The 15,710-nt window shown below is 35.7% G+C and overlaps 1 protein-coding gene across 23 annotated transcripts in view; it reads left to right on the top strand.

Annotated features, from left to right (window-relative positions):
• Positions 1–15,710, top strand: part of CTNNA3 (catenin alpha 3) — a 482,801-nt gene that overhangs the window by 364,842 nt on the left and 102,249 nt on the right. For 22 of the 23 annotated variants that reach the window (XM_072040368.1, XM_072040369.1, XM_072040367.1 and 19 more), the window contains one exon: positions 13,727–13,878. The exons of the other annotated variant lie outside the window; for it this stretch is intronic. In XM_072040368.1, the coding sequence (XP_071896469.1) occupies positions 13,727–13,878 (152 nt within the window). The remainder of the gene's footprint in view (positions 1–13,726; positions 13,879–15,710) is intronic. 23 annotated transcript variants of the gene reach the window in all.

Here is a 15,710-nt window from a genome sequence, read left to right on the forward strand (position 1 = left end):
ATATGGATTTTAATGAAAAGCATACATTTTGTGCTTCATTAAAATTATTTTTAATTCTATTGAAAGATCTTTATTTCTTGCTGATACTTGTAACTGTTGTAGATAAATTAAAGAAATAAGTGCTTTATGAGCAGTAGAGCTGTAATCTATATATTTATATATACATATTTACACACACACACGTCCTTTGAGGTATCCAAATAGAGCAGTTTTTTCCAGATGTTTCAAATCTGGAAACTATTAAAAAAAAAATCCACAAATACTGCAATTTGAACTTAGTGGCTAATGTGGAACTTGAAGGAGACCAAAGCTCTTTGACAGTCTGAACAGAGAGTTTGCATATGCACTGTGCTATGTTTTTTGATCACACAGTGAAAAAGTTATGTGTGAAGATAAAAGTCACCACAGCTGGACACAACATCCTCAGAAACATGTTTCCAAATACTGTTGAAGCATGTTCTAGTGAAAAACCTGAGGTAAAATCATTTAATATCCTTCAGGTTGTTTGCAAGCAGACAAGAGGCAAAGAGGAGACAGCGTATCTTGTTTGTGGCTGCTTTGAAACCTCCCTTTCAAAACACTGTTGTCACAGTACAAGTTCTCATTTCTGGAGCACTGTTCCAAAGGAAGTCATTGGTTTTCTTTGGTTAGGGTGTTAAATTGAGGGAGAAGGTTGAAGAATGTTGGCCTGATTCTCCTTCTATGTACCTGCAGATTCAGTCCATCATTTCCTACATGGTTTCCAGTTTTCACAGGAAACCCTTTCTCAGCCCTCAGAAAACAGTTCTGTTTATTCCTATGTTTTATGGCATGATTGGTTCATTCAATGCAAATTTAAATATCTATGTGTTGTGGCCCACCATAACAATAGTTTTTTCTTGATTCATTAAGCTTATGTTACAGGCATGAAATCAACTTAAAATTGGAAAATTATCATTTGTGTGTAAAAGATTCAGATGATTTTATAAGGAGATCATTTTTTACAGTGCAAGAGAACAAGAGTACCAGTCTTGTATTCCAGTTTCTAGCAGAGTCCAGCAGAGAGGTCTGCAGCATTCTCGCTCCTGTTCTCACACACCTTTGCATGTGCCTTTCTAAATTTTATCCCAGCAAGAGATGAGCAGAAAGCCTGTAGTTACTGCTCACAAGCTCTGCCTGGTTTGGCCCGCCTTTTTTTCCAGTAGCCAAGTGGTGGATGTAGTCTGTTGTTTTAGGTATAATGGTCCCTTGAGCCAAATATATGTTTGCTACTCTAGAGAATACAGAGTCACCGCTTAATGCTTCTGTGTAGACAAATTCAGTCTTGCAGCGTTTGGTAAAACACTCTCTTTACTCTCAAATGCTATTTATGAAACTTGTACATTTTTCTCTGTCACAGTGTCTCAAAATTGTATGAGTTGTATGCGAAATAAAAATACGATTTTTGGGGTAAAGGGTCAGGCTTTAAAATTTTCTGTATTTCATCTTTATGAGTTGCATAAAGTGCAGTCTGGTACACAAAGGAAAAACAACAACGTATTTCTTCTACTCCTTTAGATGTAAAATATAAACAAAAAATCGTGATCTGTTTTAGAATCTGCCAAGAAAAGTGACTAGATAATGAAAAATATTAAAGATCATACAAACAGGGCTTATGCTAGGGTACAGAGTAAGGGTTCCATTGCAGATTTTTCATCTAGACTTGTTCCCCTTCAAATAAAAGGATTCTCTGCCTTGATTTGTTTGTTTTTAAAAACCTATAAAATTAGAACTTCAGGATTGCATTGGTAGTTTGACATTAAAAACCAAACTGAAATAAGATGTGACAGGTAATGACTGACGTGAGCCACCAGTCAAAATACGGTGTTTTTAGTTCTAGTGTTTTACTGAAAACATACACGCCAGTCTGTATGAATTACAGGCTTAAATAACATTTTACTCATTTTCAGCAGTTTCCTTCTTGCAGTAGTGATCTAGGATTAGACGATTTCTTTATATTTTTCTTTCTTACTCTTGTGGTTTGGAAATTTTTCTGAATAAAAGTGCCTGCTGCCCTGCTATAAAGTAGGGCTTGAAAAGTGCCAAGAGGTATATGCCAAAGAGAATACGATAGGATAGAGAAAATGAGGCAACGCTGTGTATCAGTTTGTTGTTGTTGTTAGGTTGATTGTTTTAGAATACAACTTAAACACTCTTCTTCAAAGAAAAAGTGAGTTTGAGAAACTTGATTTCTCAGTTTGTCATTGAATCAAGATCAGTCCCTTTCCCAGAAGGTCTGTTTAGTGGAAGCCTTACTTTTGTAAGGGAGAACTGTCTCAGTTGCAGTTACTGATCTTGTTTAATTGAATGATCTTTTTAAGAGCATTTTATAATTGAAACTCTTGCTCAAGAAATGCAAAAAAATACCTGTTTAAAAGCATTCCTGTATAGCAAAAGAAATACGCTTAGATTCAAGCATTCACTTAGTGTTCTGGTGAGATTGTTGTGCAGTAATAGGGACCAGAAGACACAACCTGCCAACCGTGCAGCTTGTGAAAGTGAGGTACTCCTTGAATGCAGCAGTTAGCAGAGGGCCACCCTCAGATGAAAGGATCTTGAACAAAATCCTGGCAATAATGAGTTAATTAGGAGTTTAATGGATATCAGTAGACAAAGTCTAGAGAAGACTGATGCACAGATCAGTGATTTTTTTTTCCCCCATAATGATGCAATTTAGTTTGTTTTTTCAGCTGATGTAGGAAAATGTAGAAATTAAATTTCTTTGCCATTGTGGAAGTGACAAAAGCTGCCCTGTTGTAAAGATGGTAATGATTCCTTTCTATTGCCAGGACTTCCATTCAGTAAACACTGCTCAGTACAAAATAAAAAGTCCCACTCCAGGTGCCTAAAAGTAGATGCTCCTCTGCTTTGTACGAATTTGGTCCTGTTCAAGTCTTTGTGTTTCTTCCAGTCATTAAGAGCCTTTTCTGGGCCATTTCAAGCTCTATCACTATTTTTATTGAAAAGGTAGAGCTTTGGGCAACAGCTTCAGAAGATGTATTACAATTAGGTTACCTTTGAACTATGTAAGGTAACAAATGCTGAATTATTCTGTTTTCTGCTCTGTCTTTATGCATCTATAGCAATTTAGACAGTTTCTGGAAACGTTTGGGAGAGAATTGAGCAAGGGCAGCACACAGAAGACAGCAAGCTCTATGCCGTTCTTGTTGAGTCCTATGTAGGGACCTGCTCCTTTTCCACCTTATCATTTGTCTAAATTTGTCTAGAGGCTGTTAGTCTCAAAGAGATTTAATTACTTAGAGAAAGAGGTATCAGTGCTAGCTTTGTCCCTTTATAACCATGTTAGGTACAGTAATAATTGAGAACTACATGGGTCTTACTGTATCTGCTACCAGAAGGATGTATTCTTGTCCACTGATCTGTGTTGAGACCATTAAGGGAATGAGGGATGCCAACACCTTATGCTTAGATAATTCTTGCAGGTATGTGAATGTGAAAGTGCCGGTGAATAACAGCCTTCACCCCTGCTAATGTGTTGAGATACCACATGCTTAACTTCCTGCTGCTCAGAGGAGCTGCCTTTCACTTTGGATTTCTTTCCCATCACTTTTGACTTCTAATCTATTCTTCCAATCAAACCTTTGCCTCTTGCCCTGCTTGTTTAGTCTGTTCTAGTTTCTTCTATCCACCGTTTCCCTTAGAGTAACATCTACAGAGTACTACAGCAGATTGGAGACACCTGCGTTTCCCAAGTTCAGGCGTTCAGACATTTTAGGGTTAGAACTACCCAAACGTTACAGTTGTATCTTCAATGGAGATCTCTGCGTGCACACCTTCACTCACCCCCTTTTTCTTTTTTCTTGTAACTGTGCAATGTAAAAATACCATTATGCATTTCTCTTGGTTCTTTGTACACTTAGATTTTTACTGACAATTTAAGTGATACTGTAATTTTGAGGAATAATGGTCGTCATGTTTAGCTATTTGCGCTGTTGTTTTGGCAAAAGGCAGACACTTCTAAAACAAAATGATCTGTACAGTTTTAGTAACAGCATGTAGAAAGGTGTTAAAAATATTAGGCAAATGTACTCATATCTGCAATGAACACCTGGCTGTATAAACACAAAAATAAAATCCATGCATCTGCCCTTCATAAATGATCATCTCAAAGCTATCTCATTTCTTTCACAAAGTCCCTTTTCTAGGATAAATTACCATATATCCATTCACTTCAGTGGATGTAACATTGTCTCGTACACATAATGTCTTTGAGATTTGCAATTACCTGAAGACCCATCTTAATTGATTTTCCCTGCTTAATCTTTGTTCTTACAAACACAGTTTGTAAGAACAATTGTCAATTCATTTTAATGTGTCTTGTTTTTTTTTTCATATAATTCATTGTCTTCATAGAGCATAAGCTACTGTTTGGGAAGGATGCAAGATGAGAATGTGACTTTGTTTAAAAATATAGTTGGTTTCTGTGACTTTAAGCAGAGCTCAGAAGTGCTTACATTTAATGACAGATATTTGGTGTTTGTTCATTGATTTTGTTGCTCTAGCTAGGTTTCCCCAGTACTTCTGCATGCTTTAATTCAATTAACCATCTTAATCCAACCCAATATAACAGCTTTTAATTGGAAAAGAAATCAGATACTAGGTACTAAAAATCAAGGAGCGCTTCATTCTGACATAAAATTAGAGAAAAATCAGTGAGAATGGCCACCTGTCATACTGATAATGGAATTGTGTGCTGAAAACAGGTTAAAGGTCTTCGCATCCCTGCAGGTTATCTTCCATTATTGTGGACTGTTAATTCTCTTTCTACTGTTTTAGAACAGATAACAGTTTTATTTTTTCTAGTTGCAAGCAATAAAACAAAGAGATTGTAATACCTCACAAATATCTTTCTTTTCTCTTCCATGTGTATGGGAGTGTGGATGTGAGCATACAGTGTGTATGCAGTTGAATAAAAAGAGGAAGTGTTACCATCATATTCAATAAAATAAATGAAGTCATTCTTTGAAAACTCAGGAATTCTATCAGATAAAAGGTGAAAAAATAATTCTGTGCTATTTTTTCTTCATTTAAAAATTATCGACTTTATACAACAGTCACAGGGAATGGGAGTAGTACGTTACATTAGGTATAATTAAAAACAAATCCACCATAGCCCAGTGGAATTCCTTTCCTTACTGGATGAAGCATGAATGCTTCTGAAAATTTAGATTTTCTTAAAGGAGAAGAGAAAGTGCACTAAGAGATGCAGGCTCAGGGCATCACAGGCTGGGGTAATGCCAACTGTTGGTTTCTGGGCCGAGCAGCAAACGTGGAATGAGCATCTGTCAGTCTCCACATTCATAAGCAAGTATGTGAGCAAACCCACTCTTCAGTCCTAGCAATGTTAATCTATAACACTTAACACAGAACTTGGGTTGTGTTGCACATGGGGAAGGAAGATAGTCTGTGTTCCAGGGTATCCCAGATTTTTATACACTGATATAATGGTGAATTTATTACATGAAGTGAATTCTGTCTTCTTTTTAGTATTTACATCCAGATCAGCTTTTGCTGTTGTATTAATGTACGGCACAAAAGCTCTTGATGCATTTCTTCAGCTCCTTGTGCCTTAATGTGAATCCTATTTCAGTGAAAAAAATATAAAAATAATTTTAAAATGCTTTCAGATGACTTTAAATATCTTCTAAATGACCTTTTCAAAGGTCATTCTTTTTAAAGACTAAAATAATCCTACTTACCCCAAAATGTCCTTTACATACTCTTCTTTAAGAATATTTCGATTACTCAAATTTCATAGGAATTGGCATATCAAACATAAAATTAACAATAAGAATGTATAATAGGCATAGAAGTATGAATGCTGGAGGCATTTTTCTATAACCCCACTGTAGCTTAAGCAGTATATAGCATAAGCCTTACTCGCTAGATGTTTCACAGAGATGTGTTTTTTTAATTAAAAGCTCAGGGTATCTTTTCCCCATGTAATTAATGAAAAGCTGTTTTTCTTAAGATGTTTTTTCTAAAATATAATGAAGGGACTCCCCCAAAGGAAGTTCTCAGTTTCCTCTTAATGATTTGTCCTGTTTAGTACATTTGATAGTCCCAATTTGGCAGTATTTCTTCAGCAGCCTTTCAAAGTTTCCTGATGTGTTAGTGGGCTCCCGGCTAGCAGAGCCTTTGCCTTGGCATATAACAAAGCCAGTGAAAAAAAACTTCCTTGAAAATCACTGGTAACAATTCTAGTCATAGAAATGGAGGCTGCGTGCAATTCACAGTCATTTTAAACAGCTCTAAGTGCAGCTTTTGTTGACAGCAGTTTTGCCTTCCACCTCCATCTGCCTTTTCCTACTGCCTGCCTTGTACCAATGCTAGCCTGTCATCTGTCTTGCCTGGTAGCAGGTTGGACTAGAGGAGCGAACCAGTTTCAAGTGCTTCAGTTTACTGATCTTTTTCATGGTACTGCTGCGTGACCACTAGCTTTAAGGTGAGGACAGGCATGTGGAGGCTTCGTGCTGGACCATAATTAGATAGGATTAGTTAAACTGAAAGCTCTGTGTTTCCACATGAAATTCACTTATGAGAAGTCCTTTATATATTTATTTTTTTTGTGTGTATGTGTATACACATAGACTTAGAACGTCTACTAGTCTTAGCTGTGGTGTATCATAAGACATGCTGTTTAGGGCAGATGCCTCAAAATTGAGACCAGTGACTTCAGTTAGATTAAAGAAGGTCATGCTGTTTTGTACTGTGAACTGAGATCAGGAGGAGTGGCTGTTCCTGCAGCGTATGAACGCCTTGCAATGACAGGGAGCTGATGAGATACGACAGGCCCACATGGACCACACTGTCTGCTGAGGAAAGCAAAAAAAAAAATCTGAAGTTTGTCACTAGTGTGCCTAGGGATAAATGTCTTCCTCATCTGATCAGCCTGTCCTTGAGCATGGCAGCAAAATGTATTAGGTAGAGAGCTTTTGAAAAGGTTGATTATCTACATCATCTCCGGGTATTTTCCTACTCTTTTGGATGCTGTAATACCTCAGGGAAATCTGTCTGCCCCCTCAAACACAAAGCTTCTCTCCGTGTTTTGCCTGGACATCTTTGCAGTGGGGGCAGAAAGATCCCTTGAAGTCACTAGCTGAAGCCTTGAACCATGGTGTTTAATTGTAGGCATTGCCTTAAATCCGAGCTGAAGCGCTACCTGCATCAGAGTTTCCAAAGGTGCAAGGAATTGCCCATACCCATCTGGCTTGACCTGCTGCTCAGATTTTCTCAGGAACCTTGATGCTCCCATTCACATTTCCCTTCTGACCCCCTTGCCGCCATCTCTCTCTCTATTTATTTACTTATATTTTTTTTAACAGGTATTTGTATTCTAAGGTTTGTCAGTGTCTCATTTTACAGTCTCTAGACTTTCAGTATATGCATGGTATTTTGGTATGATACAGGTTTCTTCTGTTGTCCTACTTTTCATTTTGGATTGGGTTATTTTTTGTTAAAAATCAGAGAATCAAGGGAGAAGTACAACTACAGAAGAACAAAGAGAATTAAGATAACCAGTTGCAATGCAGAAAATGCAGTGTCCAAAAGAGGTTCATAATTCAGATTCACTGTACAGACTACTTATAAAGAAAATCTTTATCAGCAGATTATAGGACATAATTTTGTTTCATTTTATCTAGAAAGTCAATTTTGGACTTGGAGAAGTTTTGCTTAAATTCTGTTTGCATTTTAGAAGAAGCTTTAGACAGCTATAGGATATTCTTTTGTTGGGTCTTGCAGCCTAATTCTGAAAAGTGTAGTATGTAGTTAAAATTTGCTGTATTACAGAGTAATAATGTCTTTGTGTATATCTAAATGATCTAATGGGCTTGGTGCAAATGAAAATAAGTATATAATTTCCAGATAGGAAATGAGATCATTGTGATGGCTCTGTTTAAAGGAGGAATAAATTAGGGCCTTTTCATACTTGAGAGCAGGAATTTGCTGTATAGACATTCATTAATAATACATGTTGCCAGTGATTGGGTCTCAGTTATTATCAATCATTTCACTTTCATATTCAGAATGGTTAATTTCTTAAAAAATCTTACCCTTACTTCAGCTGCAAGGTTGTAATATCATGAGACTGCTGCCCTAAATTCAGCAGTGATGACAGCAGCTCGTGATGGGCTTGCTCATTAAGGTGATCAAGAGATCTTTGACAGGGAAACAGGGACTGAAGTTGACCCATTTTCATCTTTTCCATTGATGTTTTTATGCTTCTCCCCTCCTTCCACTAAAGACCAAAGGGAGTAATCTGCTGTTGTACCTGGTTCATTTTATTTTGGGGAGCTGTAGTAACTTCCAAGGTTTAGTTCATTGTCTTTCTTCTTCTGGTTTTCTTGCCAGCACACACCATTCTTGTGTGGTCTGCAGGAATGTTTGGTTTCACCAGACATCTTTCATTCCAGTTCTGCATCCTTTGTACCATTTATGCAGCTCTACCAAAAGTCATTTGCTCCACTGTACTTGTATATTATTCTACATGTATGTGAATAGTACTTGCATATTATTCTATGTGTGTACTTTTAAAAAATATATAATTTTATATGAATTCCAATTTTTATGAACATCTGGTGAAGCGTGTATACATACAGTTAGCTGTGTCGTGAAGTGGTTGTTGGCTGTGCCAGCAGTAGTCTTCAATGTGCTTATATGCAATTTACAGTTTCATTTTTTCATATGCTTCTCTCTGGGTTAAACAGCAGCAAGTACTAACTATATCCTGCTTCAGTATCAAACCTCTTGTGTGCAGCAGCCCTCTACTTTGACTACTTCTTGTTTTATTACACTTCACAGTATGTAAAAAGTTGAGTGTGAAATACTAAATGAATACCCCAGTGATCATTCTTTATGCTGTAAATAACTGGGGGGGAGAGGGGTGGGGCGAGTGTCATGATGCAGGAATCTTTTACGTGTTAAATTGTTCCAGGATTGAGATTGACAGAGGAACGTGGGTTAAATACTTAACATCTTCATAAATTCCAAAAATGTTATTAATGCCTTTAGCTATAAATGATAAGCTTGTTACCAAAAAAAAAAAAAAAAAAAGATGTGAAAAATAATATCTGAAGAAGCACAGAGGTATGAAAAGCACACATTCAAAACTTTTACACTATATGTCTGTGTATGTATGTCTCTGCAAGTCCTTTGATACAATGTTAAAATTAAATGTCACTAATTCAGCATTGTATCAAAGAAATATTAGTAGTTTTGAAATTAAGCGTATGTACCAGAATGAAATAAAATTTAGTAAAGGCTTAATCTTGGTCATATTAGCATTGTATTATGTGGATTTTTTAATGGTCACGAATGGTTGGAGTTTCAACAGAGAATGTCACTCAGTTCAACTCTTTGCGGTGAGTGCAAAATCATCATTGTCTGGAGTAATTGCATTATTATTTTAATGCGTATTTGAACACATGTAATGAAGGTGTCTTCACTCATTCAACAGTTTATTCCATTTTAAATAGCACGGGTTGGGTGTTACAACTCAGGCTTCTGTCAGAATATAAGCCCATGTATTTCAAATGATGTGCCCTGGCCAGCACAGCTGCCTTGAATTGGATGGTTATATTTGATAATTTATTTTATTAGTGCCTAGCGTGTCACTTCAGATTCAAAAAGAGTAGATATAATGCATACCATTAAAACGGAGTTACCAGGATATATAAGTCTGTTCTTACAAACTGAAATTCTTAGATACCACTCCAGAAGAAGTTGGAAATGCTTATTTTTAAATCACAAGAAGTGCAAACTATTATTTGGTCTCAAAGAGTGAGATGAAATAAAGAAGTACCAAATAAAGACCATGTAGTTACTAGCGGGATTTCTTATTCACTCTGTATGCCCTACATTCAAGTGGTAGCCACTTCTCATTTTTCAACCATACTTCACTTACACTCAGGTTTCCATTATGCCTTTGTATTTAGTTGAATTCCTGCAATTGGAAAACTATTTAAATCCTCTGAGAGCAAACTATACACATCACACTGACTTTTATGGTAGGTGATCAGATTATGGGGGATGATAAAAAACTCAAGATACACACTGCTTGCCACAGCTCTCTTGATTATTCTGCCACAGGAGGACTCGTCTTAACTTGTTGATAAAGATGAAGGGCATCTTTAGAGCAAGAATTTTTATTCCCAGTGATAAAAATAAACTAGCCTGGAGGCTAGTTCAATCTAACATACTGTTAGTGGATACCTGGATATAATATTGAAAGTATCCTCACAAGGGTAGAGATCAAGGATTAATTGCTTTTACTTTGTGGGTTTCTCAATTTTAATCAAGATTAGATGAACCCAATCAAAAGAAAGATCAAGCTATACTGACAGGCATAGAGGAAAATTAAAAGGTAGACAGAGGAGAATTAGTGTATTACCCTGCATGACAAAAAATATTTGCCTATTAGAAGAATAAACGTGTCTTTGCTTCTTTACTTTTTAGTTTTGTTTCTACTTTTTTTTTTTTCCTTTACCACAGTTGAACATGAAGGTATTGTGGTATGCCTATGCCCTTGCTGCTTGACTGGTAGCACTTAACCTGATGTCAGGATTTAAATGTATGTGAGAATTCTTTTCTTTGTATAACCTTCTTACTTAAAATATGGACATCAGAAGACTGCTGAAAATTTGTCATTTATTGCCTGTTAAAAGAATAGCTTTTTTTTTTTTTTCCCCCCATAGACAACAGCTCCTTACAGTTTTTAACTACAAATATTGAAGTAATAGTATATTTCTCTGAAATGGAAATGATAATTTTTTACTCTTAGAGCATAAGTAGAATCTCAGATTCATGTGATGGACAGCATAGTTCATTTATCTAAGAAAAGGTGTTAGCTAATCTACTATAATATATGTGGTCTAATCAAGGACCTAAATCCATCCCACTGTATTCCCAGACCTTTGAAATAAAAGCAAGAGCTCCCGACAGTGTAAGTAGATATTAGATCAGGTTCTTAAAGTTTGCTTTGGAAGAGTATAGTTAAAAACTGAATTCAGGTTTCCAGGATAATTTATAAAGAGATACAACATTATTTTTGAGACTCTGTCCTTCTTACGTTGTTTAAAATGCTGTTAATTTTTCTCATTATTGGAAAAAAAAAAAAGTGGTTTTGTGGAAAGAGTAAATGAGCGAAGAAAGTGATTAAATGTTGGGAGGATATTAGATAATTGGATCTGTGGTAACTGCTTTTATATACAACTAGTATCTTTTATATCATTAGGCGTGGTTTTATTAATGGAAACTTTAATACAGTAGGCATGTTTTTAAAATGGGATTAGTGTCAAGGATCAGCAGATTTTTTGTATGGGCTATGAAGAATATTTTGAAGGGGTCCAGAAGTTGAGTCAAACTCTGTGTTCTGTTGGAAAAAACATGGTTTAGAGAACATGTGGGGTAGAAATATAAATAGTTCAATTAAAGGAAGTTTAAAATGTAAATAACAAAAGGAAAAAGTTGGTCTAACAGTTTTAATGGTAGGTATGTTTTCTCAAAAAGTGTGAATTATTTGATAGCCTTGTGACAGCCCAAGTGAAACACTAGAATGTTACTATAATTACTTAAGAGATTGTTACGTACCTATTTTAGAATTGCAGTGGTCGTCTTCTTTTCATATTATGTATGTGTGCAAATGATGGTGATGATAAGCAGCCGTCTTAAAAGCAGATACCCATTTCTTATCAAAGGGAATCCACTCAGGTCTTAGTTTTGTAATCAAGTTTAGATTGACTCCACAAAAGCATATATAAAGGGTATGTTTCTGTAAAATCCTTTTTAAACATGATGCATTTATTCACAAAGCAAGTACTCTTAAGACATTGAATTTGTCCTTGTAAAAAGACCATTAATAAGCATGTAGAACAAAGATGGTACCTCAGTAGGTTACTGAAATATAGCCTGTCCTGTGGGAGGACAGCAGACAGGAGCCCATGAAGATGCTGTTGGTAAGCAAGGAGTCTGAGCTTTTGCAATACTGCAATAGCAAAATTATAGCAAGTACAACGAAGTAAGAAGTGAAGATGTAGGAGACCATGGAAAATACCTGACGGTTTTGATCGTACCAGTAGAAATCTTGAATTCCTTGCAACTTCCTACATTCTCCTTCAGAGCCTTTTTACAAGGAATGTCGAGAGCTGTATGTTTTCATGTGAATGTATGAGGTGATTGTTTCATTGAAAATTGCTCAGTTAGGGGCAGCCAAGATCTTTGTATAACTCAAAAAAAAGATCTTTTATTCTGAAATTACGTAATATTTGGGTTTCTCTGAAGAATACATTGTTAATAAAAAGAACTAAATAAATAAGCACTCACTCTCCCTAATTGTTACATTTGGTTGCTGATGCATAGTCTACCTTTTTTTTCCATACCATTTGAGAAATATGTTTTTCCCACTGATCTTTCCAAAAGGCAAGAGTAACGCAAGGGAAAATCTGAAAAGAGAGGATTTTAAATATCCCTTTTTTCAAATGAAAAGACATCTACTTATTTAACATCTGTGGAAACCTATTTTACAGAAAAAAAAAGGACTTCCCACTACCTCTGAAGTTTGTTATTAATGAGAAGTCACATGAAATAACTGTTCTGCACTCTAGAGGTAGTAGAGCTCAACTCGAAGCTAGTGTAATTACTGTAATTTGAGTGAATTTTATTATCTATGTTATGTTTGAAATTCTCCACGTAAAGTCAGGATAAAGCATTATCATGGCATTTTTCTTAATATTCAAATTACCTGTTGCCATGTTTTGTAATTCAGAGGTCCTTTTGACCATCTGGATATTTGTTTGCATAAAAATTGAAAATATACTTCAAAATTTTATTGAAATGTTTTACATTTAAGATAATGCTTTTGCTGCTTTCTCATTACATAAATTTATGAATTAACTTGTGGTTGTGCTGGAAGGGAAAGAAAGCATATTATACTCTCAAGAAGCCAATACACTGCCTGAAAATAATTCTGTTTCATGAGGTATATATTACTCATATTGAATATAACGTAAGTTGATTTCTGCCTTGTTCCATTTCTTCCTTATCTTCAGTCTCCCAGTGATAGGAAGGAGTATTGGAAGTCTTGTTGCAAAGGAGTTTGAAATGTACTTTTTGAGGACCTTCTGTTTGTGATGGATTTTGTGCTTGCTTTCACTCTTTACTCATTGTATTTTGTGTGTTGGGTGTCCTTTGTTTTGACTTAATGTGAAATATGAAGGGAGATAGAGTGGTACCAGTGTGCAAAGCAAAATTCGGCCAGTAACACCAGAAAAAAAAAATCCCAGTACATTCTGGATAAATCATGGGTTAATATCAAGTTGACTAAAGATTTACAATTTCTGTTTGAATCAATAAAGCAAGGGTAAGCTTCCTTGGCTATAACCTGATTCCTCAGGTAATACTGCTGTTGAAATCAGTGGCACGTTTTTACAATTGTTGCCTCTTTCCCCTTTTTAAGACTTCCTTGTTCTTTGTTATACTTTATAACTGCCCATAGCTTACATGCACACAAAATACATTTTTGTCACTGTGATAAAAATAGCAAATGTTCTCCTATTTAGTACCAGCCATGTCACTACTATAATGCTTATTAAGTAACATTTTAATCAATGTGACTGGCAATTTGCCAGAAAGAAAGATTAAAGGTTTTATCCTTCGTATGCTCACTGAATTTTGTGTTCTTTTTGGATAGTGATTCCAGAGTTCATTAGTCAAGTAAATATTGCATTGGAGAGCTTAAGCAAGAACACAGTACATCTGTTTGATGATAACCAGTTTGTGGATGTTTCTAAGAAGGTGTATGATACAATTCACAACATCAGATGCTCAGTCATGATGATTCGGGTAAGTTTTTGAGTTGTTCATTTAAAATGTATTTCTAAGATAGTTCACGATATCAGTGCATTCTCGGGAGAATTCAGAACTATTTATGTCAACTATGTCCCAAAACTCATACCTAGGTTTAACTGATTGGTGATTTTGGATTACTAGGGGACACACGATTCAACTCGAGGAGGCTAAATCCTATTGTACGGAGAGCAAGAATGACAGATTAGAATGTTGTAGAAAAACATGTTTTGCTTATTAAGCATACTCATGTATATTTATTTGATTGATAAAAACCTTGTCACATCATTAATGATCATCTTGTGGCTACAAGCCCAAGTCTCTCGTAGCTCTGCCCTTGACCTTACCCAGTGGAGTGTATGAACAGAGAGTACATGACGTTGTGATCCTGGTAATCTCTTGCTGAATTTCTGCCAGGTTCTACCAGAACACTGAACAGCCTGATGTCTGTAAAACTGATAAAATCAGTGTACTTACCCTAGCGTATATTCTGTAGTTCAAGAAAACACTTCAGAACACCTTATTTATAAAATTTGGAACAGAATTTTGTCAGATACAGCATTTTACCACAAATACTTTCAGTCTACGAATCCCATTTCAGGTGATAAAAGATAAACACCGAATTGCAGTATCTGTAATTTCAGTAAATTTTTTGAAGATAAAAAAAAAAAAAAGTAATAAAAGCACAGATACATTTTCTGAGAAAGGTTTTTCAGTTTGGAAGAAAGAAATAAACAGATTATTTTAAATATAAAATACATTACAGGCTAATATGGAAATTTTTATGGACTCTTTTCTTAATCTGTTGCAATGCATAAGTTTGTTCAGGAGGAATTAAAATGTGCAGAATCTTTTAAGCATATCATCCTTACTGCAATTGTCAGTTAGGAAATTATTTGTATACTGAAGGAAGATCCTGAAACACTGTTACATGGTTCACTTCACCGATAATGATTTTTGATTCGTTGCCAATAAATTAGTCTTAAATGATGCTGTTTTTGAATGATTGTCAAATATATATATATATTCTAATTTGTTTGTCATACATGTCACCAGGCATAAAAAATGAGATAATGATTTAGGTTAGCTGGAGATTTCACTAAAGGCTGGCCTGCTTGTCCTGTTCAGCACCTAACTACATGAAGCAAGATGCCACCAGTAACATCTAATTTCATTGTAACTGCCTGAAAAAAAAGTTTTATCACTTTGCTAGTTTTCAATTCTGTATCATTTTTATTTTCATTTGTATTTCTTAATCCACTTTGGTGTTTCCTAATCCTATTCGAATTATATTTGGTTTCTACCACATGTATTCAAGGAAGTTTCATGTGTCTGCTTCCCTTCATTTCGTGCCTGTCACTTGTTACTTTTGAGTAGACTGTTGTTGTTAAACCATCTTCCAGATGTTCACTTCTCATGTCATCCTGCCTTGGCAATGAAAGCAACATCTTTGCTTGCTGCTCTTTTAAACTTTGTACGTTTTGAGAGTAGTGCAAGCTGGAAACATTTCTGCTCAAAAAAATATTTTTGGTGATGTATTCTCACAAACACGTATTTTAAAGGATGTAGTTCATCTGCCAGCTGGGGACTTTTAAAGCCTTTCTTTGGTACCCCTCAGGAGAAGGAGTTTTATAAACGTTACTTGAAGGGTCAAACAGGAAAGGCAAATGTCTGCCAAGAACGCTTATGTGAACGTCTCTGTTATTGTAGTATGTATCATTAGTTGAATTGTGAATGCTTTCATGTTCTCTGTAAGGGAGCAGTCAGTCTTTGGAAATGGTAAATGAAAGTGCAGATTCAACTGGCTAAAGTTTGCCTTCTTCACACTT

This window comes from Anas platyrhynchos, chromosome 6 (assembly GCF_047663525.1).
Source record: "Anas platyrhynchos isolate ZD024472 breed Pekin duck chromosome 6, IASCAAS_PekinDuck_T2T, whole genome shotgun sequence".
Classification (NCBI taxonomy): domain Eukaryota; kingdom Metazoa; phylum Chordata; class Aves; order Anseriformes; family Anatidae; genus Anas; species Anas platyrhynchos.